Here is a 26,443-nt window from a genome sequence, read left to right as displayed (position 1 = left end):
GTTGTGGTGAAGAAGGAGCTGAGCCGGAAGGCAAAGCTCTCAATTTACCGGTCGATCTACGTTCCCATCCTCACCTATGGTCATGAGCTTCGGGTCATGACCGAAAGGATAAGATCACGGGTACAAGCGGCCGAAATGAGTTTCCTCCGCCGTGTGGCGGGGCTCTCCCTTAGAGATAGGGTGAGAAGCTCTGCCATCCGGGAGGAACTCAAAGTAAAGCCGCTGCTCCTCCACATCGAGAGGAGCCAGATGAGGTGGTTCGGGCATCTGGTCAGGATGCCACCCGAACGCCTCCCTAGGGAGGTGTTTAGGGCACGTCCAACCGGTAGGAGGCCACGGGGAAGACCCAGGACACGTTGGGAAGACTATGTCTCCCGGCTGGCCTGGGAACGCCTCGGGATCCCCCGGGAAGAGCTAGACGAAGTGGCTGGGGAGAGGGAAGTCTGGGTTTCCCTGCTTAGGCTGTTGCCCCCGCGACCCGACCTCGGATAAGCGGAAGATGATGGATGGATGGATGGATATATATACACATATATATATACACATATACGGATATATATACATATACCTGTATGCCCAGCCCCCGGCCAAATTGTTTTAACTCAATGCGGCCCCCAAGTCAAAAAGTTTGGGGGACCCCTGCTCAAAACTATTAAAAGTGTCTGATTCCTGCTGATATCATATCAGGTTAATAATAGTATCGCATCGCAAGTGAATAAGTTGCATTGGGACACCCACTAATATTTTTTTCTTATTCTTTATCATTCTTTTGCTGCTGAAGTCCTCCATCTCACATGAGAAGTGCTCTTGTCCAGTAAGATGATATCACTTCCTTGTTTTCTTTTGAAACATTGCAGAATCACGCCATAGGTAGTTTTTATATAAAAACATGTTATTAATATTACGGTTACGTTAGAATCAGCTGAATTTTTCATGTAATCACATATTTGATACTGATGCCAGGACGAATAAAAGAATTTGTCACGTAGTTGAAATGAAAACCTGCTGGAAAAGGTGCTTTACTCTCCACTGTTTTATTCACGTGTTTTCCTCAGGCTTATTCGCGCACTAAACATCGACTTTTCGTTACTTTCCGAGTAAGCAGAAGCTTTTCTTCTCATGCAAAAACAAACACACGACATGATCAATCTTCACAAGCGGAGACCCTCGGCCACGTCCAGTTAGCTGCATCAAGATATTAAATTAGTGAGAAAGAGAAGGTTTTTTTTTTTAGGATGTTACATTCATCCAAGAGTTCTTTGTGTTATTGCTGATACTGATGACATCACGTATAGGCCGGATCGGATGGCGTCCGGCATGATGCTCGCCCTCGCCGCAGGTCAGCTGCAGGTCAGCTCCGCGGGGGGTTTGGGGAAGGGGGTCGTCCGGCGTATTAGAGGGGAGTTTCGTGGGCCCGCTCAACCCTTAACGCATCTTATAGTCGTGGGAGATGGCGGCTTCACACAGCTGTCCCTTAAAGTCCAGCTCCAGGGTGAACTCCAGGTCACGCTGTGGACGTCCCAGCAAGAACAGAAACAGTCAGCTGGTGCAAGAAGACACTTTTCAAGGTGGGTTTCTTTACCACATTCTTCTCGTTGGGCCTGATGGCGATGCTGCCGAATATCTCCTCGCCCTTCTTCACAGTCAGGTAGTCCTCCAAGTAGAACACCGTCTGTTTCCAGTGCGTGCTGGCAGCGTCTGGAGCTGAGAAGAGCAAAGCAGTCGGAAAGGAGGAGAGCATCCCCAGACGACGTGTGAACATGGAGGACATCGCCCAGATGTTAGCAGCGGTCATCCTCAGCCTCGGGCCCAACAATTGAAGCCAAACATAGAACCTCCTCTACCGCACGTTATGTAAGTCTCAACGTGTCAGCATGAGCTTACGTAACAGCCAGGCATACGCCGCACTTCCTCTGCACGCCATGTTTTGTGCGCTCACTATCCTCCTTTTGCCAATAAGTGTTTGCTACTTAAGCCACAACATTAGGTACACCTGCTACTAATCCACTTCAGTGTTTGAATCAAAACATGTCTTGCTAAACAATCATTCTTCAATACATTTATGACATTCTTACAGGCAAAATACTTAAAGGAGGCGTTTAACTTGACAACAATGAAGAAAAACACTTTTTTCCTGTTTTTGGGGGGGTTAAAAACAGCAAGTGCGAAGGAAGAGGAGGCGCAGCAGCTAGAGGAAAATAAAGAAAAACATAAATTTTCCTGATTTTTTCAGTTTAAAGAATACAGTTTTTAAAGTGTAAGGAGGATGATGTCAAGAGAGGCACAGCAGCTCAAAAAAATGATGACAAATATTTTTAGGTTTTTATTATTGCAAATTGTGAGGATGTCATGAGTGGTGTGTTAACTTAAAAAAAATAAAAGTATTTTTCTTGAAAAAAAAAATTTGGGAAAAAATGTAGAAAAATATTTTTTTTCTAGAAAAGACAGGACAAAAACTTTTTTTCTGTAATATGAAATTAAAGACGTTTTTTTCATTGACAAAAATTAATAGCTTGAAGGTCTTTTTCTTACAAAACAATCAAATTCTTTTTTTTTTTTTTACAGAAAACTCAAAAATAAAAACAATGTTTTTTTTTTTTCAGATAATCAAGACTGGAAAAAGAAAACGGAAATAAAAAAAATAATTTTTTTTCCCCACAGAAAAACTGAGAAAAACTAATTCTTTGAGGAGAAAAATCAAGAAAAAAAGTTTTTGCTAGAAAAAAAAGATGGGGAAAAAACAAAATGTTTATCATTTCAGAAAAAAAAGGAAACTTTTTTTTTTTTTTCATTCATGCAACAAAAAAATATTTTATTTTCGGAAAATCAAGAACATACCCTAATTCTTTTCCTTGCGAAAAGTCAAGAATAAAAAATATTTCAGAAAAGTCAAGAACAAATACTTTCTTTGCATTTGAGAAAAATCCACCCAATTATGTTGTAATTCTTTAAAAAAAGAAAGACCATATATATATATATATATATATATATATATATATATATATATATATATATATATATATATATATATATATATATATATATATATATATATATATACATATATATATACATATATATATATATATATATATATACATATATATATACATATATATATATATATATATATATATATACACAGTGGGGCAAAAAAGTATTTAGTCAGCCACCGATTGTGCAAGTTCTCCCCCTTAAAATGATGAAAGAGGTCTGTAATTTTCATCATACGTACACTTTTCACATTCTGAGAGACAGAATGTGAAAAAAAAAGCTCCAAGAATTCAAATTGTAGGAATTTTAAAACATTTATTAGTAAATTATGGTGGAAAATAAGTATTTGGTCAACCATTCAAAGCTCTCACTGATGGAAGGAGGTTTTGGCTCAAAATCTCACGATACATGGCCCCATTCATTCTTTCCTTAACACGGATCAATCGTCCTATCCCCTTAGCAGAAAAACAGCCCCAAAGCATGATGTTTCCACCCCCATGCTTCACAGTAGGTGTGGTGTTCTTGGGATGTAACTCAGTATTCTTCTTCCTCCAAACACGACGAGTTGAGTTTATACCAAAATGGATACATGGATGATACAGCAGAGGATTGGGAGAATGTCTTGTGGTCACATGAAACTAAAATAGAACTTTTTGGTATAAACTCAATTCTTTGTGTTTGGAGGAAGAAGAATACTGAGTTGCATCCCAAGAACACCATACCTACTGTGAAGCATGGGGGTGGAAACATCATGCTTTGGAGCTTTTTTTTTTGCTAAGGGGACAGGACCATTGATCCGTGTTAAGGAAAGAATGAATGAGGCCATGTATCGTGAGATTTTGAGCCAAAACCTCCTTCCATCAGTGAGAGCTTTGAATGGTTGACCAAATACTTATTTTCCACCATAATTTACAAATAAATTCTTTAAAATTCCTACAATGTGAATTCCTGGATTTTTTTTGCACATTCTGTCTCTCACAGTTGAAGTGTACCTATGATGAAAATTACAGACCTCTGTCATCATTTTAAGTGGGAGAACTTGCACAATCGGTGGCTGACTAAATACTTTTTTGCCCCACTGTATAAAGTCAAACATTGTTCTCAAGCTGCTGTCTCCCTTGAAGTCCTTCACCTCCCACCATTGTTCCCTAGCAACAAATGCTATGATATGCTGTGATGTCCACACTTGTCCAGTGTGGCGTGCAAGTGGGCCTCACCTGTGGAGAAGCCCGTCTTCTTGTGACACTTGGTGAACTCGATGGTGAAGTAGGTGACCAGCGCGTGCACGTAGTCGTTACGCTGGATCTGCAGGCAGAACGCCGACGTGAAGGCGAGGTCGTCTGGCTTCACCGTGTAGATGTCCACTTCCTGTCGTGTGTGTGTGTGTGTGTGTGTGTGTGTGGCAACAAAATCAAGTCAGCTTAGCTCTCATTTATTTTTAACACTCCCACCACACTTACAAATAGAGCGCAGGCACATGTGTGTATAATATCTTGCAGGATTATTATTCATGTGTGTGAGAGTGTGTGAAAGCCCACAGGTTGAATCACGGCTGGCTAACGAGCACCGCTCACACTACACATGCTGTGTGGGTGTGTTCAGGACCACACACACACACTGCATTAATATAGTCTTGTGCCATCAATTCTGCTTTACTTTGGCAGGGGTCTCCAACCACTGGCACTGGTCTGTGGGCGGAGCTAAACCAAGCCACGAAAAACCACTGTACTGTATTAGAGTACTGTATTAGTGTATTGTATTAAAGTACTGTATTAGAGTGCCATATTAGTGCATTTTATTAGAGTGCCATATTAGTGCATTTTATTAGAGTGCCATATTAGTGCATTTTATTAGAGTACTATATTAGAATGCCATATTAGTGTATTTTATTAGAGTACTGTATTAGAGTGCCATATTAGTGTATTTTATTAGAGTACTGCATTAGAATGCCATATTAGTGCATTTTATTAGAGTGCCATATTAGTGCATTTTATTAGAGTGCCATATTAGTGTATTTTATTAGAGTACTGTATTAGAATGCCATATTAGTGCATTTTATTAGAGTGTCATATTAGTGCATTTTATGAGAGTACTATATTAGAATGCCATATTAGTGTATTTTATTAGAGTACTGTATTAGAGTGCCATATTAGTGTATTTTATTAGAGTACTGTATTAGAATGCCATATTAGTTTATTGTATTAGACTACCGTATTAGTGTATTGTATTAGAGTACAGTGTTAGAGTGCCGTATTAGGGTACAGTGTTAGGGTACAGTGTCAGAGTGCCATATTACGGTACAGTATTAGAGTACTGTATTAGTGTATTGTATTAAAGTACTGTATTAGAGTGCCGTATTAGTGTATTTTATTAGAGTACTGTATTAGAGTGACATATTAGTGCATTTTATTAGAGTGCCATATTAGTGCATTTTATTAGAGTACTATATTAGAATGCCATATTAGTGTATTGTATTAGAGTACTGTATTAGAGTGCCATATTAGTGTATTTTATTAGAGTACTGTATTAGAGTGACATATTAGTTTATTGTATTAGACTACCGTATTAGTGTATTGTATTAGAGTACAGTATTAGAGTGCCGTATTAGGGTACAGTGTGAGAGTACAGTGTTAGAGTGCCGTATTACGGTACAGTATTAGAGTACTGTATTAGTGTATTGTATTAAAGTACTGTATTAGAGTGCCGTATTAGTGTATTTTATTAGAGTACTGTATTAGAGTGCCATATTAGTGCATTTTATTAGAGTACTATATTAGAATGCCATATTAGTGTATTTTATTAGAGTACTGTATTAGAGTGCCATATTAGTGCATTTTATTAGAGTGCCATATTAGTGCATTTTATTAGAGTACTATATTAGAATGCCATATTAGTGTATTGTATTAGAGTACTGTATTAGAGTGCCATATTAGTGTATTTTATTAGAGTACAGTATTAGAGTGCCGTATTAGGGTACAGTGTGAGAGTACAGTGTTAGAGTGCCGTATTACGGTACAGTATTAGAGTACTGTATTAGTGTATTGTATTAAAGTACTGTATTAGAGTGCCGTATTAGTGTATTTTATTAGAGTACTGTATTAGAGTGCCATATTAGTGCATTTTATTAGAGTACTATATTAGAATGCCATATTAGTGTATTTTATTAGAGTACTGTATTAGAGTGCCATATTAGTGCATTTTATTAGAGTACTATATTAGAATGCCATATTAGTGTATTGTATTAGAGTACTGTATTAGAGTGCCATATTAGTGTATTTTATTAGAGTACTGTATTAGAGTGACATATTAGTTTATTGTATTAGACTACCGTATTAGTGTATTGTATTAGAGTACAGTATTAGAGTGCCGTATTAGGGTACAGTGTTAGGGTACAGTGTCAGAGTGCCATATTACGGTACAGTATTAGAGTACTGTATTAGTGTATTGTATTAAAGTACTGTATTAGAGTGCCGTATTAGTGTATTTTATTAGAGTACTGTATTAGAGTGCCATATTAGTGCATTTTATTAGAGTGACATATTAGTTTATTGTATTAGACTACCGTATTAGTGTATTGTATTAGAGTACAGTATTAGAGTGCTGTATTAGGGTACAGTGTGAGAGTACAGTGTTAGAGTGCCGTATTACGGTACAGTATTAGAGTGCCGTATTAGGGAACAGTGTTAGGGTGCCGAATCAGAGTGCCGTATTTGAGTAGATTATTAGAGTGCCGTATTAGAGTACAGTGTTAGGGTACAGTGTCAGAGTGCCGTATTACAGTACTGTATTAGAGTACTGTATTAGAGTGCCGTATTAGAGTACACGGTATTAGGGAACAGTGTTAGGGTCCCGTATTAGAGTGCCGTATTTGAGTACATTATTAGAGTGCCGTATTAGAGTACAGTGTGAGAGTACAGTGTTAGAGTGCCGTATTAGAGTGCAGTATTCGAGTGCTGTATTCGGATACAGTGTTAGAGTGCCTTATTACGGGACAGTACTAGAGTACTGTATTAGAGTGCCGTATTAGAGTGCAGTATCAGGGTGCCGTATTGGAGTGCCGTATTACGGTACAGTATTAGAGTACAGTATTAGGGTGCCGTACTAGATGCCGTATTAGAGTACAGTATTAGGGTACAGTATTAGAGTGCCGTAATAGGGTACAGTATTAGACTGCCGAATTAAAGTACCGTATTAGGGTACAATATTAGAGTGCCGTATTAGGGTACAGTAATAGGGTGCCCTATTACGGTACAGTATTAGAGTGCCATATTAGAGTACTGTATTAGAGTGCCGTATTAGAGTACAGTAATAGGGTGCCCTATTACGGTACAGTATTAGAGTGCCATATTAGAGTACTGTATTAGAGTGCCGTATTAGAGTACAGTAATAGGGTGCCTATTACGGTACAGTATTAGAGTGCCATATTAGAGTACTGTATTAGAGTGCCGTATTAGAGTACAGTAATAGGGTGCCCTATTACGGTACAGTATTAGAGTGCCATATTAGAGTACTGTATTAGAGTGCCGTATTAGAGTACAGTAATAGGGTGCCCTATTACGGTACAGTATTACAGGGCAGTATTAGCGTGCCATATTAGAGTACTGTATTAGAGTGCCGTATTAGAGTACAGTATTAGGGTACAGTATTAGAGTGCCGTATTAGAGTACAGTAATAGGGTGCCCAATACGGTACAGTATTAGAGTGCCATATTAGAGTACTGTATTAGTGTGCCGTATTAGAGTACAGTATTAGGGTACAGTATTAGAGTGCCGAGTTAGAGTACCGTATTAGAGTACCGTATTAAGTTAAAGTTAAAAGTTAAACTACCAATGATTGTCACATACACACTAAGTGTGGTGAGATTAGTCCTCTGCATTTGACACATCCCCTTGATCACCCCCCGGGAAGTGAGGGGAGCAGTGGGCAACAGCGGTGCTGCGCCCGGGAATCATTTATGGTGATTTAACCCCCAATTCCAACCCTTAAAGTACATTATTAGAGTGCTGTATTAGGGTACAGTATCAGGGTACAGTATTAGAGTGCCGTATTAGAGTGCAGTATTAGGGTACAGTATTAGGGTACAGTATTAGAGTGCCGTATTACGGTACAGTATTAGAGTATTGTATTAGAGTACAGTATCAAAGTACAGTATTAGAGTACTATGTTAGAATACAGTATTAGAGTGCAGTGTCAGAGTACAGTATTAGAGTATTGTATTAGAGTACAGTGTCAGAGTACAGTATTAGAGTATTGTATTAGAGTACAGTATCAGAGTACTGTGTTAGAGGACAGTATTAGAGTGCAGTATCAGAGTACAGTGTCAGAGTACAGTATTAGAGTATTGTATTAGAGTACAGTATCAGTAACAGTTCGAGATGCCACCTCAGTAGAAGCATTTAAGTCTCACCTTAAAACTCATTTGTATACTGTAGCCTTTAAATAGACTCCCTTTTTAGACCAGTTGATCTGCTGTTTCTTTTCTTTTTCTTCTATGTCCCACTCTCCCTTGTGGAGGGGGTCCGGTCCGATCCGGTGGCCATGTACTGCTTGCCTGTGTATCGGCTGGGGACATCTCTGCGCTGCTGATCCGCCTCCGCTTGGGATGGTTTCCTGGTGGCTCCGCTGTGAACGGGACTCTCTCTGCTGAGTTGGACCCGCTTTGGACTGGACTCTTGCGACTGTGTTGGATCCATTGTGGATTGAACTTTCACAGTATCATGTTAGACCCGCTCGACATCCATTGCTTTCCTCCTCTCTAAGGTTCTCATAGTCATTATTGTCACCGACGTCCCACTGGGTGTGAGTTTTCCTTGCCCTTATGTGGGCCTACCGAGGATGTCGTGGTGGTTTGTGCAGCCCTTTGAGACACTAGTGATTTAGGGCTATATAAGTAAACATTGATTGATTGATTGATACAGTATTAGAGTACCGTGTTAGAATACAGTATTAGAGTATTGTATTAGAGTACAGTATCAGAGTACTGTATTAGAGGACAGTATTAGAGTACAGTATCAGAGTACAGTATTAGAGTACTGTGTTAGAATACAGTATTAGAGTGCAGTATCAGAGTACAGTGTCAGAGTACAGTGTCAGAGTACAGTATTAGAGTATTGTATTAGAGTACAGTATCAGAGTACTGTGTTAGAGGACAGTATTAGAGTACAGTATCAGAGTACTGTGTTAGAGGACAGTATTAGAGTACAGTATCAGAGTACTGTGTTAGAGGACAGTATTAGTACAGTATCAGAGTACTGTGTTAGAGGACAGTATTAGAGTACAGTATCAGAGTACTGTGTTAGAGGACAGTATTAGAGTACAGTATCAGAGTACTGTGTTAGAGGACAGTATTAGAGTACAGTATCAGAGTACTGTGTTAGAGGACAGTATTAGAGTACAGTATCAGAGTACTGTGTTAGAGGACAGTATTAGTACAGTATCAGAGTACTGTGTTAGAGGACAGTATTAGAGTACAGTATCAGAGTACTGTGTTAGAGGACAGTATTAGAGTACAGTATCAGAGTACTGTGTTAGAGGACAGTATTAGAGTGCAGTATCAGAGTACTGTGTTAGAGTACAGTATTAGAGTGCAGTATCAGAGTACAGCATTAGAGTACAGTGTGAGAGTGCAGTATTAGAGTACAGTATGTGTGCGTACCTTAAGCAGACAGGTGTTGGTGAGCACCTGCTTGGGGTCCACCACGTCCACCAAAGGCTCCTTGATGGCCACATTGCGGATGCAGCTCATATCAAAGCCGTACACGTTCTCCCACCCTGTACACACAACCACCTAAAGTACTGTTTGCATTTTTGAAAGTGCTTCAAGCAGAATAACTCACAGTGGATCTTGAAGTCTTTGTACTGCCTGTCCTCGATGGCCACCACATAAAGAGCAGCACGGTCAGGAAACATCAGACCTCCGGGTTTCTGAGAACAACCAGAGCGTTAGCACTCTAGAGGTCAAAGGTCGCCAGCACCCCCCCCCCTTTGGCGTACCGTACCAGCCACTTGTCCCTGGCGAAGATGACGGTGTTGAGCATGGACTCGTAGAAGAGGCAGTAGCCCATCCACTCGGAGATGATGATGTCCACCTTCTCCACAGGGAGCTCCACCTCCTCCACCTTGCCTTTGAAGATGGTGATGACTGCATGCGGGGAAAAGAAACTAAGCTGCAGGTGACATTCCGCTGGGAATCCAAAAATCATCCCACAAATGCGTTGTTGGTTGACATTTGTCTCGTGTTACAGGACAATTCCAGCTTCTTTTGGACCATCTTTGGACATCTGTGGGCGTATTTTGCTGGTAAGTATTTTACACCATGTATTTGTAATATTTACTATTACGGGGCGGTTTAGGGGCTTCACGGTGGCAGAGGGGTTAGTGCGTCTGCCTCACAATACGAAGTTCCTGCAGTCCTGGGTTCAAATCCAGGCTCGGGATCTTTCTGTGTGGAGTTTGCATGTTCTCCCCGTGAATGCGTGGGTTCCCTCCGGGTACTCCGGCTTCCTCCCACTTCCAAAGACATGCACCTGGGGATAGGTTGATTGGCAACACTAAAATTGGCCCTAGTGTGTGAATGTGGGTGTGAATGTTGTCTGTCTATCTGTGTTGGCCCTGCGATGAGGTGGCGACTTGTCCAGGGTGTACACCGCCTTCCGCCCGATTGTAGCTGAGATAGGCGCCATCGCCCCCCGCGACCCCGAAAGGGAATAAGCGGTAGAAAATGGATGGATGGACGGGGCGGTTTAGCTCGGTTGGTAGAGTGGCCGTGCCAGCAACTTGAGGGTTGCAGGTTCGATTCCCGCTCCCGCCATCCTAGTCACTGCCGTTGTGTCCTTGGGCGGGACGCTTTACCCACCTGCTCCCAGTGCCACCCACACTGGTTTGAATGTAACTTAGATATTGGGTTTCACTAGAGAAAAAGCGCTATATAAATATACTTCACTTCACTAATTATTGATGAGTAACTTTGTCTGGCTCTTCCACAATATTAGACTGGACTTAGTCTTGCTTTTACTGTCAAGATAAAAACTAAATTTTGTTGCATTAGCTCGTTGTAGTGCTTGATATTCCAACAACTTTCAATATTTTGTATTCATCCTCTACTCATCATTGAACTGTTGTTCCTTGAACAATGTTGAAGTTAAGATACCGTGTTTCCTTGAATTGCCGGAGGTTATTTAATATGCGCCTGCCTTGAATTACTGCCGGGTCAAACTCGCTTCGCAAAATAATGAATAAATAATAGTATTACCGCCTGGTCAAACTCGTAACGTCACGAGTGACACTTCCCCTGTCATCATTTTCAAAATGGATGAGGCTGATTTGAATACCGGTAATTTGAAATCGCATAAAGGGAAGAAGATTAAGAGCTATTCAGTAGGATTTAAGGTCCAAGCTTACATCACACTCAAATTTTTACTGCATACCTTTGGTCAGTGCCAGAGGGAGAAGAAGTTTTAATGTAATTAGCGCATGCTTACTTTTACCGCATGCCTTTGGTAAGCGCAGGAGTGAGAAGAGGTTTTAAATTAATTAGCGCCCCGGCGGCAATTCAAGGAAATACGGTAATACAAATATTTGGTTTTATTCTTTCATGTTATTTTTCATTAAGTTTGATTTAATTAATTGAATTTATCAACCAAATTCGGGTCATTTCTAATATTTTATACCTGTATAGTAAACCCTTATTTATCGCTGTTACTGAAATAGGCCTGATTCTGGCAAATTAATTTGCTTTTCTGTAACTTATTCATTATTAAATTGAAAAATGTTTGTTTTTTTACTTGAACAAAATTCAAGTTTAAAGCAAGAAAATTCATACATAAATATATATATTTTTTCCATCCATCCATTCATTTTCTACCGCTTCTCCCTTTTGGGTGTAATGGGGGTTGCTTGAGCCTATCTCAGCTGCATATAGGCGGAAGGTTCGGTACACCCTGGACAAGTCACCACCTCATCGCTGGGCCAACACAGATAAACAGACAACATTCACAGTTATTGACCAATATTTAATATTTTTTCGACTTGTAGAGTAAACCCTCATTTATCGCTGTTAATTGGTTCCGGGCCTAACCGTGGTAAATGAATATCCGCAAAGTAGGAATTAATTTAAATTGAAATTTTTAATAGCTAGAGCATGAACACATGAATTAACACCCATGTATTCACATTTACACTCCTGTAATTCAATATAGTAATGCAGCCTAAGGCTCAGCCAATCAGTGGCCACGATACTGAGCAGTACGCTGTGATTGTTTTGGTCTCATCTCGTGGCCCATACTTGTGTAGTATTGATATTTGTACTTCTTTTAGACATTTTAATGTTCGAAATGGCTTTATTTAAGGAATTTTTTTTATAAATAGCTTTAAAAAAAAAAGGAAAAAATTCCGCAAAAGAGTGAGGCCGCTAACATTGAAGTGCGATATCATTTTTTTATACCACTTACAGCCACCAGGGGCACTGTTTGCACAGTAACAGTGTATTACTATGATATCTTATACATTCAAGTCTTCATTCATCACATTCCTGGGGCAATTTGCGTTCTCTACCATTTGTGCAGCTTATGCCAAATCAAACAATAATTGCTCCCGAGGGTCAAAACTTGATTTGTAAAATACTCATCTTCCATCTGTAAAGACAGCAGGTGTCAGCATCACAACCGATGGCGAGGGAGTTGATGTCTTTTTGACATAGTAGGATGAATTCCCCCTCAGAGCCGTGACTCATAATGTTGACAGTAATGTTGGGAATATGCAAATGTTTATTAGCACATTGCTTACCATTGTGAAGGTGGTTGGACTTGATGATCTTCTCGGAATATTCCGATATGCTGGAACATTCGATCTGAGGGTACAGGGAAGAAAAGCACTTATGTTATGAATGATTAATTAAATATTGAAATGAATAAATAATTATACGTACATTTACAATACAATTAATGGATGGCACGTTTCATCACACATTTATGTATTAAATTCAAATTATAATTAAATAATTACACATTTAAGCAATTACTTAAACATTTATTTAATTGACCCTCCGTACATAAACAGTATAACGTTATTGGTCATTTTATTGCACCATTTTACAGCAGGAATCTACTGTTTTTAATACATTTTATCATCATTTTTTAAAACAGAAATTTAAAACAGCTACTTTTAAAACCAGGAATGTCCAAAGTTGTGACCTGCAGCTCGAGTTTTGTTAGCGCTCAGCATGTTGTCCAAATAAAATTAAAGAAAAAAAAATGTCAGAAAAAAAAGCAAAAAGACACAATTTAATGAGAAAAAGCAGAAATGTTGATATTTATAACCAATAATAATAATACGCTGTGTCACCGATAACACAACATGTTTTCTTTAAAAATAATTTTATATATATATATATAAAGAAATATCTAAATGGCCCACACATGTTTTAGCTTTTTAGTCTGCGGCAGTTGATGAATGAAGTTGGGACGCCTGTGTTCTAAATGGATGGCGGTGCTTAAGTGCTGCCCAAATCGGTGCTTAGAAAAACAGAAAACGTGAACATTTTTATAAAACCAACCCAAAAAACCCTGAACCTTTTTATTTTCAGAGAATTCTGTGACATTCAAGTTGAATAAGCTAGAAATTGAAATACCCATCCATACATCCATTTTCTACCGCTTGTCCCTTTTGGAAAGTATATAAACTAAAGGATGTTTTAAAGGCCTACTGAAATGAGATTTTCTTATTCAAACGGGGATAGCAGGTCCATTCTATGTGTCATACTTGATCATTTCGCGATATTGCCATATTTTTGCTGAAAGGATTTAGTAGAGAACATCGACGTTAAAGTTCGCAACTTTTGGTCACTAATTAAAAAGCCTTGCCTTTACCGGAAGTAGCAGACGATGTGCGCGTGACGTCACGGGTTGTAGGGCTCCCCACATCCTCACATTGTTTATAATCATAGCCTCCAGCAGCAAGAGCTATTCGGACCGAGAAAGCGACGATTTTCCCATTAATTTGAGCGAGGATGAAAGATTTGTGGATGAGGAAAGTTAGAGTAAGGCACTAAAAAAAAAAAAAAGAAATACAATTTAAAAAAAAGAAAAGGCGACGGCTCCAGGCGGCAGCAGTGTGAGCGTTTCAGATGTAATTAGACACATTTACTAGGACAATTTTGGAAGATCCCTTATCTGCTTATTGTTTTAATAGTGTTTTATTGAGATTGTAAAGTCATACATGAAAGTCGGATGACTGCGGTGAACAGCAGTGTCTCTGAGAGAAGCTGAGGAGCCAAGATCACAGCTGCCTTTTTGAGCTGCAGGATGAGGTCACATAATCCACTGAAGTCTCCGGTAAGAGCCGACTTGATATCACAATTTTCGCATCCAAAAACTTGCTGGTTGACGTAGAGAAACATGTATGCTTGATCGCTCTGTGTTAAAGCCTCACAACAAACAAACACCGGCTGTGTTTCGGTGCTAAAGGCAGCTGCAATCCACCGCTTTCCACCAACAGCATTATTCTTTATAGTCTCCATTATTAATTGAACAAATTGCAAAAGATTCAGCAACACAGATGTCCAAATTACTGTGTAATTATGCGATAAAAAGCGACGACTTTTAGCCGTAATTGGTGCTGGGCTAATATGTCCGCTACAACCCGAGACGTCACAAACACACGTCATCATTCCGCGACGTTTTCAACAAGAAACTCCACGGGAAATTTAAAATTGTAATTTAGTAAACTAAAAAGGCTGTATTGGCATGTGTTGCAATGTTAATATTTCATCCTTGATGTATAAACTATCAGACTGCGTGGTCGGTAGTAGTGGGTTTTAGAAGGCCTTTAAGTAGAAGTGTTTTTTTGTTTGTTTTTTTAAATTCTGGTGACTGATTTGATCTACAGTCATGGATTTTACAGAGCATTGGTTCCACTGTTATTTTGGCATTAATTCTGGCAACTGAGCTGCCAGTTTGTTTTGTATTTTAACGTAAAATCGACTAACCTTTTTTTTTCATAGCACATTACTTACAATTTGTGACTTAAGATGTGACTTTAAGGTTTTACTACTTACGTATAAAATACTACACGGTCTAGCTCCATCCTATCTTGCCGATTGTATTGTACCATATGTCCCGGCAAGAAATCTGCGTTCAAAGGACTCCGGCTTATTAGTGATCCCCAAAGCCCAAAAAAAGTCTGCGGGCTGTAGAGCTTTTTCATTTCGGGCTCCAGTACTCTGGAATGCCCTCCCGGTAATAGTTCGAGATGCCCCCTCAGTAGAATCATTTAAGTCTCACCTTAAAACTCATTTGTATACTCTAGCCTTTAAATAGACTCCCTTTTTAGACCAGTTGATCTGCCGTTTCTTTTCTTTTTCTTCTATGTCCCACTCTCCTTTGTGGAGGGAGTCCGGTCCGATCCGGTGGCCATGTACTGCTCGCCTGTGTATCGGCTGGGGACATCTCTGCGGTGCTGATCAGCCTCCGCTTGGGATGGTTTCCTGCTGGCTCCGCTGTGAACGGGACTCTCGCTGCTGTGTTGGATCCGCTTTGGACTGGACTCTCGCGACTGTGTTGGATCCATTATGGATTGATCTTTCACAGTATCATGTTCTCATATGTTCTCATAGTCATCAGTATCATCAGTATCACAGTATCATGTTCTCATAGTCATCATTGTCACCGACGTCCCATGGGCCTACCGAGGATGTCGTAGTGGTTTGTGCAGCCCTTTGAGACACTAGTGATTTAGGGCTATATAAGTAAACATTGATTGATTGATTGATTGACTTAAAAAAGCACTTGTTGGAGGTTGCTGAGTCAGCATTTATTTAGCACCAACTTACGCACTGAAAAGTTATTTTTGGTTTTTGGTTACTACCCGTTTACACCGTGGCCTTTATGAACCGGGTTTCAGTACCCATCGCTGGCCTTGGCTCACCCCGTAGACGTGTTTGGCGCCGGCGTTGGCGGCAAACATGGACAAAATCCCCGTCCCGCTGCCGACGTCCAACACGATCTTGTCCTTGAACACGTGCTTGTTGTGGTACATGGCGTTGCGGTAGGTGAGCGTGCGCACCTCGTCCTTCAGCATCTCCTGGATGAGTCAGACAGGAAGTTGACATGTTTTTTAATGTGGGTCAAAAGCCTTCGTCGGCGTCTTGAAATAGACGGGAGCGTATATCGCAAATCCCCCGAGAGAAACCTGATATCTTCCTCGCTACTTCCCCCTCAGCTCTAATCGGGGGCGCTCTCTTTGTGCAAAAGGCCTTCTTTATCTAACTGCTAAATTTGGACGCCGCTGGGAGAACGAAAGACGCCCTCATTTATCTTTTAACATGCACCTTGTTTCCATCCAACGTCATTAGCTAACTAGTTGTGTGTGGAAATTGACCTGTGGAGCATACTTGCCAACCCTCCCGGATTTTCCGGGAGACTCCCGGAATTCAGCGCCTCTCCCGAAAACCTCCCGGAAGAAATTTTCTCCCGAAAATCTCCCCCCCCCCCCCCCAGCTCAAACATGCACAGTTCGAAGCTTGAAAAGGATGATTGCAGGCGGATATAACTACATTTAAAGACATTTTTAAAAACGACTTCTAATCCTCTTCATTTTCGGCCGGACGACCGCGGAGAATTAAAGTAGGAACACTCCAGAGGCAGAAGTTCATTAAGAAGGGCGGACTCCCCGGCTCTCAGCCATGTTTCCGTCACGCAGAGGAAATCAAGTCCGCGGGAAGTAAAGAAATCCTTCAGGATAAATGTTTTGTTTGTCAAAGATCTTGCTTTCACAAGACCGAACCTGGCGGGGGCCAGCACGTCCAAGGGCGCAGCTAATCCAGGTGGGGCCCGACACACACCCCGCAGGTGGCGGGGGAGAGGAGCCATGAGGCGGGAAAGGAAGGTAGGAATCCGGCCAGGGGAAAAAGCTGACTGGGACGTCGAAAAACCAACGTCGAACTTAATCATATCAGTGGGTGAGGGGCAAAGATCCAACAGTGTTTGGCGGTCATACACAAGCAGTGAGCTGACAGAGACGAAAATAGACGCAAACAACACAAAAACGAACTGAGCTGACAGCGAGAGACGGCAGGGCAAAGCACATACTAGCGCCATCTTCTGGAAACTGAGAAGTGACGTTACTCAAATAGTGAAAGGTAAGTGTTGTTTTTTTTGTTTTTTTTAGTAACCAGCAAGCACAGTACAGTTAGTGGAACAACTGTGTTTTTATCACCGTGTATTTGATAGGTGCCGTCTGAAATTCAACTATTTATTTAATTATATATATATATATATATATATATATATATATATATATATATATATATATATATATATATATATATATATATATATATAATAAAATAAATATATATAGCTAGAAATCACTGAAAGTTAAGTATTTCATACATATATAACTGTGTATATATATATATATGTATGAAATACTCGAGTTGATGAATTGGCTGTAAATATACACCCCTCCACTCTTAACCACGCCCCCCGCCCCAACCACGCCCCCAAACAACACCTGCGCCCCACCCCCCATCTCCCAAAATCTCAAGGTTGGCAAGTATGCTGTGGACTTGATACTGCATGGATTTGAGTTTACCTCATGGATGCCAAAGTGGGCGTAGGAGTCAAAGTAGTAATCCCGTGATGTCATCTCCTCGGGACTCATCAGCTTGGCGCCTTTGCTGCGAGTGGACGAGGCGGACAGGGCACTGACGCGGTGCGCGTGGTGGGCGTTGTTGCTAGGCACTGGTTTGGACAGAGGGGGCGGCTGGGGAGACTGGGAGAAATGGGAAGTGACGGCCTGGTGCCGCTAGCGGGGGGAGGAGACGTCAAAGGAAATCATTTTGTTAGTGATCACCTGCATCATGCTGCCATCTTTGTTACAGTCAAGTGATGTGTTTGAAAAATAACCCTCTGGCAGAATTTTATTTGACACCCTTCATTTACAAGATTTTTTTTTTAAACTTTTTGTCACGATCCGCCCCCCGGATCGGACATAGTTTTGTTCTTGAGTCCTTTTGTGTGTTTTCTAATCATTTTTTGGACTCTTCCGTTCCCTGAGTTGTGTGTGCACTTCCTTGTTTGTATTTGTCACCATGGCGACTTCATTTGCTCCACCTGCACTGACTTTCTGACGCACACCTGTTTTTGATTATTGTTTGAGTATTTAAGCCTGCCTGCTACCTGTGTTCGTCCTGGATGTTTTGTTTGCTCTATGCAACGGTCACGTTTGTTATTCTGCCTTTGTACAGTGGGGCAAAAAATTATTTAGTCAGCCACCGATTGTGCAAGTTCTCCCACTTAAAATGATGACAGAGGTCTGTAATGTTCATCATAGGTACACTTCAACTGTGAGAGGCAGAATGTGAACAAAAATCCAGGAGTTCACATTGTAGGAATTTTAAAGAATTTATTTGGAAATTATGGTGGAAAATAAGTATTTGGTCAACCATTCAAAGCTCTCACTGATTGAAGGAGGTTTTGGTTCAAAATCTCACGATACATGGCCCCATTCATTCTTTCCTTAACAAGGATCAATCATCCTGTCCCCTTAGCAGAAAAAACAGCCCAAAAGCATGATGTTTCCACCCCCATGCTTCACAGTAGGTATGGTGTTCTTGGGATGCAACTCACTATTCTTCTTCCGCCAAACACAACGAGTTGAGTTTATTCCAAAAAGTTCTATTTTGGTTTCATCTGACCACATGACATTCTCCCAATCCTCTGCTGTATCATCAGTGTATCCATTTTGGTATAAACTCAACTCGTCGTGTTTGGAGGAAGAAGAATACTGAGTTGCATCCCAAGAACACCACACCTACTGTGAAGCATGGGGGTGGAAACATCATGCTTTGTGGCTGTTTTTCTGCTAAGGAGACAGGACGATTGATCCGTGTTAAGGAAAAAATGAATAGGGCCATGTATCGTGAGATTTTGAGCCAAAACCTCCTTCCATCAGCTTTGAATGGTTGACCAAATACTTATTTTCCACAATAATTTACAAATAAATTCTTTAAAATTCCTACAATGTGAATTCCTGGATTTTTTCCCCACATTCTGTCTCTCACAGTTGAAGTGTACCTAAGATGAAAATTACAGACCTCTGTCATCATTTTAAGTGGGAGAACTTGCACAATCGGTGGCTGACTAAATAATTTTTTGCCCCACTGTATTTACCTTGCTAAATCATGTCTTCGCTTGGCGTGCGCTCTGCAGGTCGACACTCTTGGACTTTGAACTCGATGCTTGCTAACCATTAGCATTTAGCTTCCCATGCGTAAGCACGCCGTTTCTTTGCCTTTTGTCGGTGTTCTTTTGTCATTTTTATATTAAAACAAGCTCCTACCTGCAATCCTGCCTTGTCCGAGTCCTGCAGCATCTTGGGATGGTAACTCGCGCATTCAATATGCGTTCCAAACGTAACACTTTTTTTTACTAATGTGAAATGATTGAACTACTTCTTAAAAAAATCTAACTTTATTTGATTTTGATGGATGTTTTGTGGAAAAATAAATTGTTTAATAACTAATTATTCTAGAGCAAAATCACTAAAAACATAAACATTTGCGAACCTTCTTGACACAATTCTGACTGGGGATTCTACAACTGTGGTGTATGCGGGTTCAAGCTACGACTAGCCAAAGAATCACTTGATTAAAGTACAGTTTTGTTTTTGTTTTGTCTATACTCAAACACAGTGTTACTGTTCAAACTGTGAGTAATGTTACAATGGCCAAAAATATGATATACTATATACTTGTTAACTAAAACCCTCTGCCTTGCTGTAATGAATACTTAGGCCTACTACATTGCGGTGTTTTACCGTTGGTCATTATGGTGGTACTTGGAGAGACATGTGTTTTCTAAGGTGCTACTTTTTAAAAACCACTGCTGTATGTGACAAAGGACAGCCTTGGCGGAGTCCAACCCTCACTGGAAATGTGTTCGACTTACTGCCGGCAATGCGGACCAAGCTCTGGCACTGATCGTACAGGGAACGGACCGCCACAATAAGACAGTCCGATACCCCATACTCTCTGAGCACTCCCCACAGGTCTTCCCGAGGGACACGGTCGAATGCCTTCTCCAAGTCCACAAAGCACATGTAGACTGGTTGGGCAAACTCCCATGCACCCTCAAGAACCCTGCCGAGAGTATAGAGCTGGTCCACAGTTCCACGACCAGGACGAAAACCACACTGTTCCTCCTGAATCCGAGGTTCGACTATCCGGCGAAGCCTCCTCTCCAGTACACCTGAATAAACCTTACCGGGAAGGCTGAGGAGTGTGATCCCACGATAGTTGGAACACACCCTCCGGTCCCCCTTCTTAAAGAGAGGGACCACCACCCCGGTCTGTCAATCCAGAGGTACCGCCCCCGATGTCCACGCGATGCTGCAAAGTCTTGTCAACCAAGACAGCCCCACAGCATCCAGGGCCTTAAGGAACTCCGGGCGGATCTCGTCACCGATTCTGTTCATAACTTTTATGGACAGAATTTCTAGGCGCAGTCAAGGCGTTGAGGGGTTCCGGTTTGGTAACCGCAGGATTAGGTCTCTGCTTTTTGCAGATGATGTGGTCCTGATGGCTTCATCTGACCGGGATCTTCAGCTCTCGCTGGATCGGTTTGCAGCCGAGTGTGAAGCGGCCGGAATGAGAATCAGCACCTCCAAGTCCGAGTCCATGGTTCTCGCCCGGAAAAGGGTGGAGTGCCATCTCCAGGTTGGGGAGGAGACCCTGCCCCAAGTGGAGGAGTTCAAGTACCTAGGAGTCTTGTTCACGAGTGAGGGAACAGTGGATCGTGAGATCGACAGGCGGATCGGTGCGGCGTCTTCAGTAATGCAGACGTTGTATCGATCCGTTGTGGTGAAGAAGGAGCTGAGCCGGAAGGCAAAGCTCTCAATTTACCGGTCGATCTACGTTCCCATCCTCACCTATGGTCATGACCGAAAGGATAAGATCACGGGTACAAGCGGCCGAAATGAGTTTCCTCCGCCGGGTGGCGGGTCTCTCCCTTAGAGATAGGGTGAGAAGCTCTGCCATCCGGGAGGAACTCAAAGTAAAGCCGCTGCTCCTTCACATCGAGAGGAGCCAGATGAGGTGGTTCGGGCATCTGGTCAGGATGCCACCCGAACGCCTCCCGAGGGAGGTGTTTAGGGCACGTCCAACCGGTAGGAGGCCACGGGGAAGACCCAGGACACGTTGGGAAGACTATGTCTCCTGGCTGGCCTGGGAACGCCTCGGGATCCCCCGGGAAGAGCTAGACGAAGTGGCTGGGGAGAGGGAAGTCTGGGTTTCCCTGCTTAGGCTGTTGCCCCCGCGACCCGACCTCGGATAAGCGGAAGATGATGGACTGCTGTATGTATTCATTAGTAATAGGGGAGCCCCTCAAATAAATGCATGTAAAAAAACTAATTAATGAACATAACAGGGCGCTTCACTTGAAATTGTTCCGCAATATTGTTCCTAGCCCTTTCCTCCTCAGTCCCTGATGAGTATTACATGGCAAATTGCTCTTGTAATTGTCACCCTTTTTCGTGCCGTGCGGCAATATGGTCTGGGTTTGAAAGGCAGACGTGGGACTCAATCCCCGGCATTAACGGTGTCAAGAAGAATTGCTTTTTTTTGTTTTAATTAGAAGTGTCCCAATCTGATATAATATTATCGAATATAGCCTGACTTCATCAAAAAGACAAGTATGGCTTATATGTGCTTGCATGTAAAATGTGAGATATAAAGTGCGATACAAGCAGTCCTGCAGCGTGTTTACTTGTGAAAAGCTGGACAGCCAGTTAACACCTAAATGTCCTCCAATAAACACACTTGGTTGGTCTTTTCTTCTATTTTAGTCAATTCATTTACAAAAGGTAAACATGGTAGGCTATAGGCTACTAAGAGCGAGCAGCTACACAACAGCTAAGCACACAAGCTGCACTGTACTGTACGTAATAAGTGTCTTTCATTGAACAATATTGCCGTCTAAAACAGCACATTAGTCAATATAAACAAATTATAGTTGCCTATTTTCTACACATACAAAGTCTCCATGGCAGAACTGTATCAGAACGTATCCATTACCAAACTTGTCCGCATCATTCAACTTACTGCGTCATTAGCGTGATTACATGAATTATTGTGCCCAAAAAACAATTACCACTCCACTTCAACTTAAAGACAACGTAGGTCCATTCCAAATAGTTGATAATAAAGAGGTGTTCTTCATGTCTACCATTGTTCGGCTTGACTAATTTCACTTGCTCAAACCTTTTCTAACATTCCACACTGCAAAATAATACAAGTATGATTTCTGATGATATCCTATCGACTTTATATCGGTATCCGCTAATACTCGAGGCTCCAATATCGGTATCGTATCAAAAGTGAATTGATACATCATGACACCCCTAAGTTTAATGATGTAAAATGTGTTAATTTTGCACGCAAAACAATGTAATTCTTGAACAATGTGAAGTGAAGTGAATTATATTTATATAGCGCTTTTCTCTAGTGACTCAAAGCACTTTTACATAGTGAAACCCAATATCTAAGTTACATTTACACCAGTGTGGGTGGCACTGGGAGCAGGTGGGTAAAGTGTTTTGCCCACGGACTCAACGGCAGTGACTAGGATGGATCGAACCTGGAACCCTCAAGTTGCTGGCACGGCCGCTCTACCAACCGAGCTATACCGCCCCAAATGTCCATCCATCCATCCATTTTCTACCGGTTATTCCCTTTGGGGGCGCTGGTGCCTATCTCAGCTACAATTAGACGGAAGGCGAGGTACACCGTGGACATGTCCCCACCTCATGGCAGGGCCAACACAGATAGACAGACAACATTCACACTCACATTCACACACTAGGGCCAATTTAGTGTTGCCAATCAACCTATCCCCAGGTGCATGTCTTTGGAGGTGGGAGGAAGCCGGAGTACCCGAAAGGGAACCCACGGAGTCACGGGGAGAACATGCAAACTCCACACAGAAAGATCACGAGCCCGGGATTGAACCCAGGACTACTCAGGACCTTCGTACTGTGAGGCAGACGCTCTAACCCCTCCTCCACCGTGCTGCCACATCTTGACACCCCTAAGTTAAATGACGTCAAATGTGTTATTTTGCACACAAAACTATGTAATTATTGAACAATGTAACATTTTAGTCCAAAACAATCATCAAATTACATCCACGTTTAAAGTTCACACATATTTAAAAAAAAAAAAAAAAAAAGTGTAAACAAATGTAATGGGGGAATTGGTCCCCAATTTAGCAAGGGCCAAGCATGGCCACGCCTGCGCTATATTGTCTTCCAAAACAAGAAACGGGTGAAGAAAAATTGTGCTTTTCGGCTCCACTCTTTTGCAGCACAAGGGTCAAAATATTAGAAACAGCTTTCAACCTCTTCTTGTTATGGATGATTGGATAACAATCCCCGCAGGTGTACCTAACCGGTGTACTTTCACACTATAGTCCAGTGGTTCTCAAATGGGGGTACGCGTACCCCTGGGCGTATTTGAAGGTATGCCAAGGGGTATGTGAGATTTTTTTAAAAATATTTAAAAAATAGCAACAATTCAAAAATCCTTTATAAATATATTCATTGAATAATACTTCAACAAAATATGAATGTAAGTTCATAAACTGTGAAAAGAAATGCAACGATGCAATATTCAGTGTTGACAGCTAGATTTTTTGTGGACATATTCCGTAAATATTGATGTTAAAGATTTCTTTTTTGTGAAGAAATGTTTATAGTTAAGTTCATGAATCCAGATGGATCTGTTTTACAATCTCCAAAGAGGGCACTTTAAGTTGATGATTACTTCTATGTGTAGAAATCTTTATTTATAATTGAATCACTTCTTTATTTTTCAACAAGTTTTTAGTTATTTTTATGTCTTTTTTTCCAAATAGTTCAAGAAAGACCACTACAAATGAGCAATATTTTGCACTGTTATACAATTTGATAAATCAGAAACTGATGACATAGTGCTGTATTTTACTCCTTTATCTCTTATTTTTCAACCAAAAATGCTTTGCTCTGATTAGGGCAGGGGTGTCAAACTCAAATACAGAGTGGGCCAACATTTTAAACTGAACAAAGCCGCGGGCCAAGGTTGAACAAATTAGCCTTTTAATAGGGACCCAAACAAGTTTTGCATTGAATATTGAACAAGCAAGGCTTATATAATTTTATAATGACATGCAAAATAGAGTTTCAAATAAATCCATCCATCCATCCATCATCTTCCGCTTATCCGAGGTCGGGTCGCGGGGGCAACAGCCTAAGCAGGGAAACCCAGACTTCCCTCTCCCCAGCCACTTCGTCTAGCTCTTCCCGGGGGATCCCGAGGCGTTCCCAGGCCAGCCGGGAGACATAGTCTTCCCAACGTGTCCTGGGTCTTCCCCGTGGCCTCCTACCGGTTGGACGTGCCCTAAACACCTCCCTAGGGAGGCGTTCGGGTGGCATCCTGACCAGATGCCCGAACCACCTCATCTGGCTCCTCTCGATTTGAAGGAGCAGCGGCTTTACTTTGAGTTCCTCCCGGATGACAGAGCTTCTCACCCTATCTCTAAGGGAGAGCCCCGCCACACGGCGGAGGAAACTCATTTCGGCCGCTTGTACCCGTGATCTTATCCTTTCGGTCATGACCCTAAGCTCATGACCATAGGTGAGGATGGGAACGTAGATCGACCGGTAAATTGAGAGCTTTGCCTTCCAGCTCAGCTCCTTCTTCACCACAACTGATCGGTACAACGTCCGCGTTACTGAAGACGCCGCACCGATCCGCCTGTCGATCTCTCCATCCACTAGTTTCACTAGTGGATTTGTTGTTAATTGGCAGTTTCAAATAAACAATAATAATAATAAAAAATATCAATGGCATATCAAATTATATATTGTAGCGTCCCAGAGGTGTTAGCGCTGCAAGGGGTTCTGAGTATTTCTTCTGTTGTGTTTATGTTGTGTTACGGTGCGGATGTTCTCCCGAAATGTGTTTGTCATGCTTGTTTGGTGTGGGTTCACGGTGTGGCGCATATTTGTAAAAGCGTTAAAGTTGTTTATTCAGCCACCCTGAGTGTGACCTGATCAAGCATGCCTTTCATTAACTTGTATGTGTAAAATCTGCTTATATTGTGTGACGGCGGTTTAGCTCGGTTGGTAGAGCGGCCGTGCCAGCAACTTGAGGGTTGCAGGTTCGATTCCCGCTTCCGCCATCCTAGTCAATGCCGTTGTGTCCTTGGGCAAGACACTTTACCCACCTGCTCCCAGTGCCACCCACACTGGTTTAAATGTAACTTAAATATTGGGTGTCACTATGTAAAGCGCTTTGAGTCACTAGAGAAAAGCGCTATATAAATATAATTCACTAATTCACAAGGACGGCACAATGTTTGTATTTAGGGAAAGCGGACGTGATGCAAGGTTGTAGAGAAGGCTAAAGGAAGTACCATTAAAACAATATTGTTGTTCAAGTGGAAATCGGTAGAAATTTGGGAGAATGGTTCCCCCAGGAGATTTTCGGGAGGGGCTCTGAACTTCTGGAGTCTCGGTAGGGTTAGCAAGTATGAGGATTAGCGGTGTTAGATCGGCATCGCCGCTGTATAATACCGGCAGGCCAGCTCTAATGTTTAATTTGATATTGCCTCAAGGGCCAAATGAAATTACACGGCGGGTCAAATTTGGCCCGCGGGCCAGAGTTTGAAACCCATGGATTAGGGGGTACTTGAATTAAAAAAAATGTTCACAGGGGGTACATAACTAAAAAAAAAAAGGTTAAGAACCAATGCTATAGTCAAACAGGTGCTGGCATTGTTTTGGAGGCGGTTTTAGACGTTCTCTTCAACTTTCTCATTTTCAGTCACTGCTCATTCCAAATGAATGGAAGCCTGGTCACGTGACTACTAGTCAACCCCCCCGCTATAATTAATAGTTTGCGTCTGGCTAAAAATAGGTGAAAGTAAGCGTGTTTAACAAAAAAAGGCGCTCGGTTGGGTTTCAGCACCAAGGACAGCGGAAGTGTCCTTTGGCAGGAGAACAAGACGCGACATTTACATCAAATGGAGCCACAAATCGTGCGCTTCTTTTGTTGTTAATGCAGCAGTTTTTGCTGCGTGGAATTAATGCTGCAAAACAACAGACGTTAATGACAAGACACCCCTTTCAAGGTCCTACCTCGGAACCGTCCGCCTCCGCCATCTTCCGCCGGAGCAGCAAACACCGTGACGAATGAGCGAGTCCCATGAGAGGCGGCGAGATTTCCGCACCAACTCAGTGCAACTGTGCGGGATTTGTGAGCCGCTCACGGCTTCATTCGATTGGACACACCCGCGGAAAATGCGCGCCGTCAAAAAAGTTTAATGTGCAATGCAGGTGGGAGGTTGCAGGTTCGAGCCCCTCTTCCGCCGTGCGCATTTGAAAGGCGACACGAAGTCCACATGAGGAGACACTTGCG

General features: G+C 41.8%; 1 protein-coding gene and 1 long non-coding RNA gene across 3 annotated transcripts; one reads left to right on the top strand and one right to left on the bottom strand.

The window, feature by feature from the left end:
• Positions 1-142: 142 nt before the first annotated feature.
• Positions 143-26,443, bottom strand: prmt8b (protein arginine methyltransferase 8b). Of its 2 annotated transcripts, XM_061912210.1 has the most exons (10): positions 26,164-26,443; positions 17,584-17,796; positions 15,916-16,071; positions 12,778-12,841; positions 9,993-10,135; positions 9,831-9,918; positions 9,650-9,765; positions 4,212-4,362; positions 1,583-1,704; positions 153-1,509 (listed from the first exon to the last, which is right to left on the bottom strand). In XM_061912210.1, the coding sequence occupies exons 1-10, from the start codon at positions 26,230-26,232 to the stop codon at positions 1,426-1,428; spliced, it is 1,206 nt and encodes a 401-aa protein (XP_061768194.1). In that variant the 5' UTR covers positions 26,233-26,443; the 3' UTR covers positions 153-1,425. The 2 variants fall into 2 exon arrangements, with proteins under 2 accessions (XP_061768195.1, XP_061768194.1); XM_061912211.1 differs by lacking the exon at positions 17,584-17,796 and having other exon boundaries at positions 143-1,509.
• On the top strand, positions 1,405-10,626 carry LOC133560103 (uncharacterized). Its single transcript, XR_009808385.1, has 3 exons — positions 1,405-1,854; positions 10,094-10,166; positions 10,239-10,626. It is a non-coding gene; the product is annotated as an uncharacterized LOC133560103 (long non-coding RNA).

The sequence above is a fragment of the Nerophis ophidion genome, linkage group LG10 (assembly GCF_033978795.1).
Source record: "Nerophis ophidion isolate RoL-2023_Sa linkage group LG10, RoL_Noph_v1.0, whole genome shotgun sequence".
Taxonomy (NCBI): Eukaryota; Metazoa; Chordata; class Actinopteri; order Syngnathiformes; family Syngnathidae; genus Nerophis; species Nerophis ophidion.
This window is presented reverse-complemented; position numbering and strand designations above follow the sequence as displayed.

Bases quoted from the DNA above. Each gene is read 5' to 3' on its own strand.
- prmt8b (XM_061912210.1), bottom strand. From the start codon at position 26,232: ATGGGACTCGCTCATTCGTCACGGTGTTTGCTGCTCCGGCGGAAGATG. The intron at 1,705-4,211 runs GTGAGGCCCACT...TGCTCTTCTCAG, and splicing joins GAAGACGGGCTTCTCCACAG to CTCCAGACGCTGCCAGCACG. The intron at 1,510-1,582 runs GTAAAGAAACCC...GGACGTCCACAG, and splicing joins GGCCCAACGAGAAGAATGTG to CGTGACCTGGAGTTCACCCT.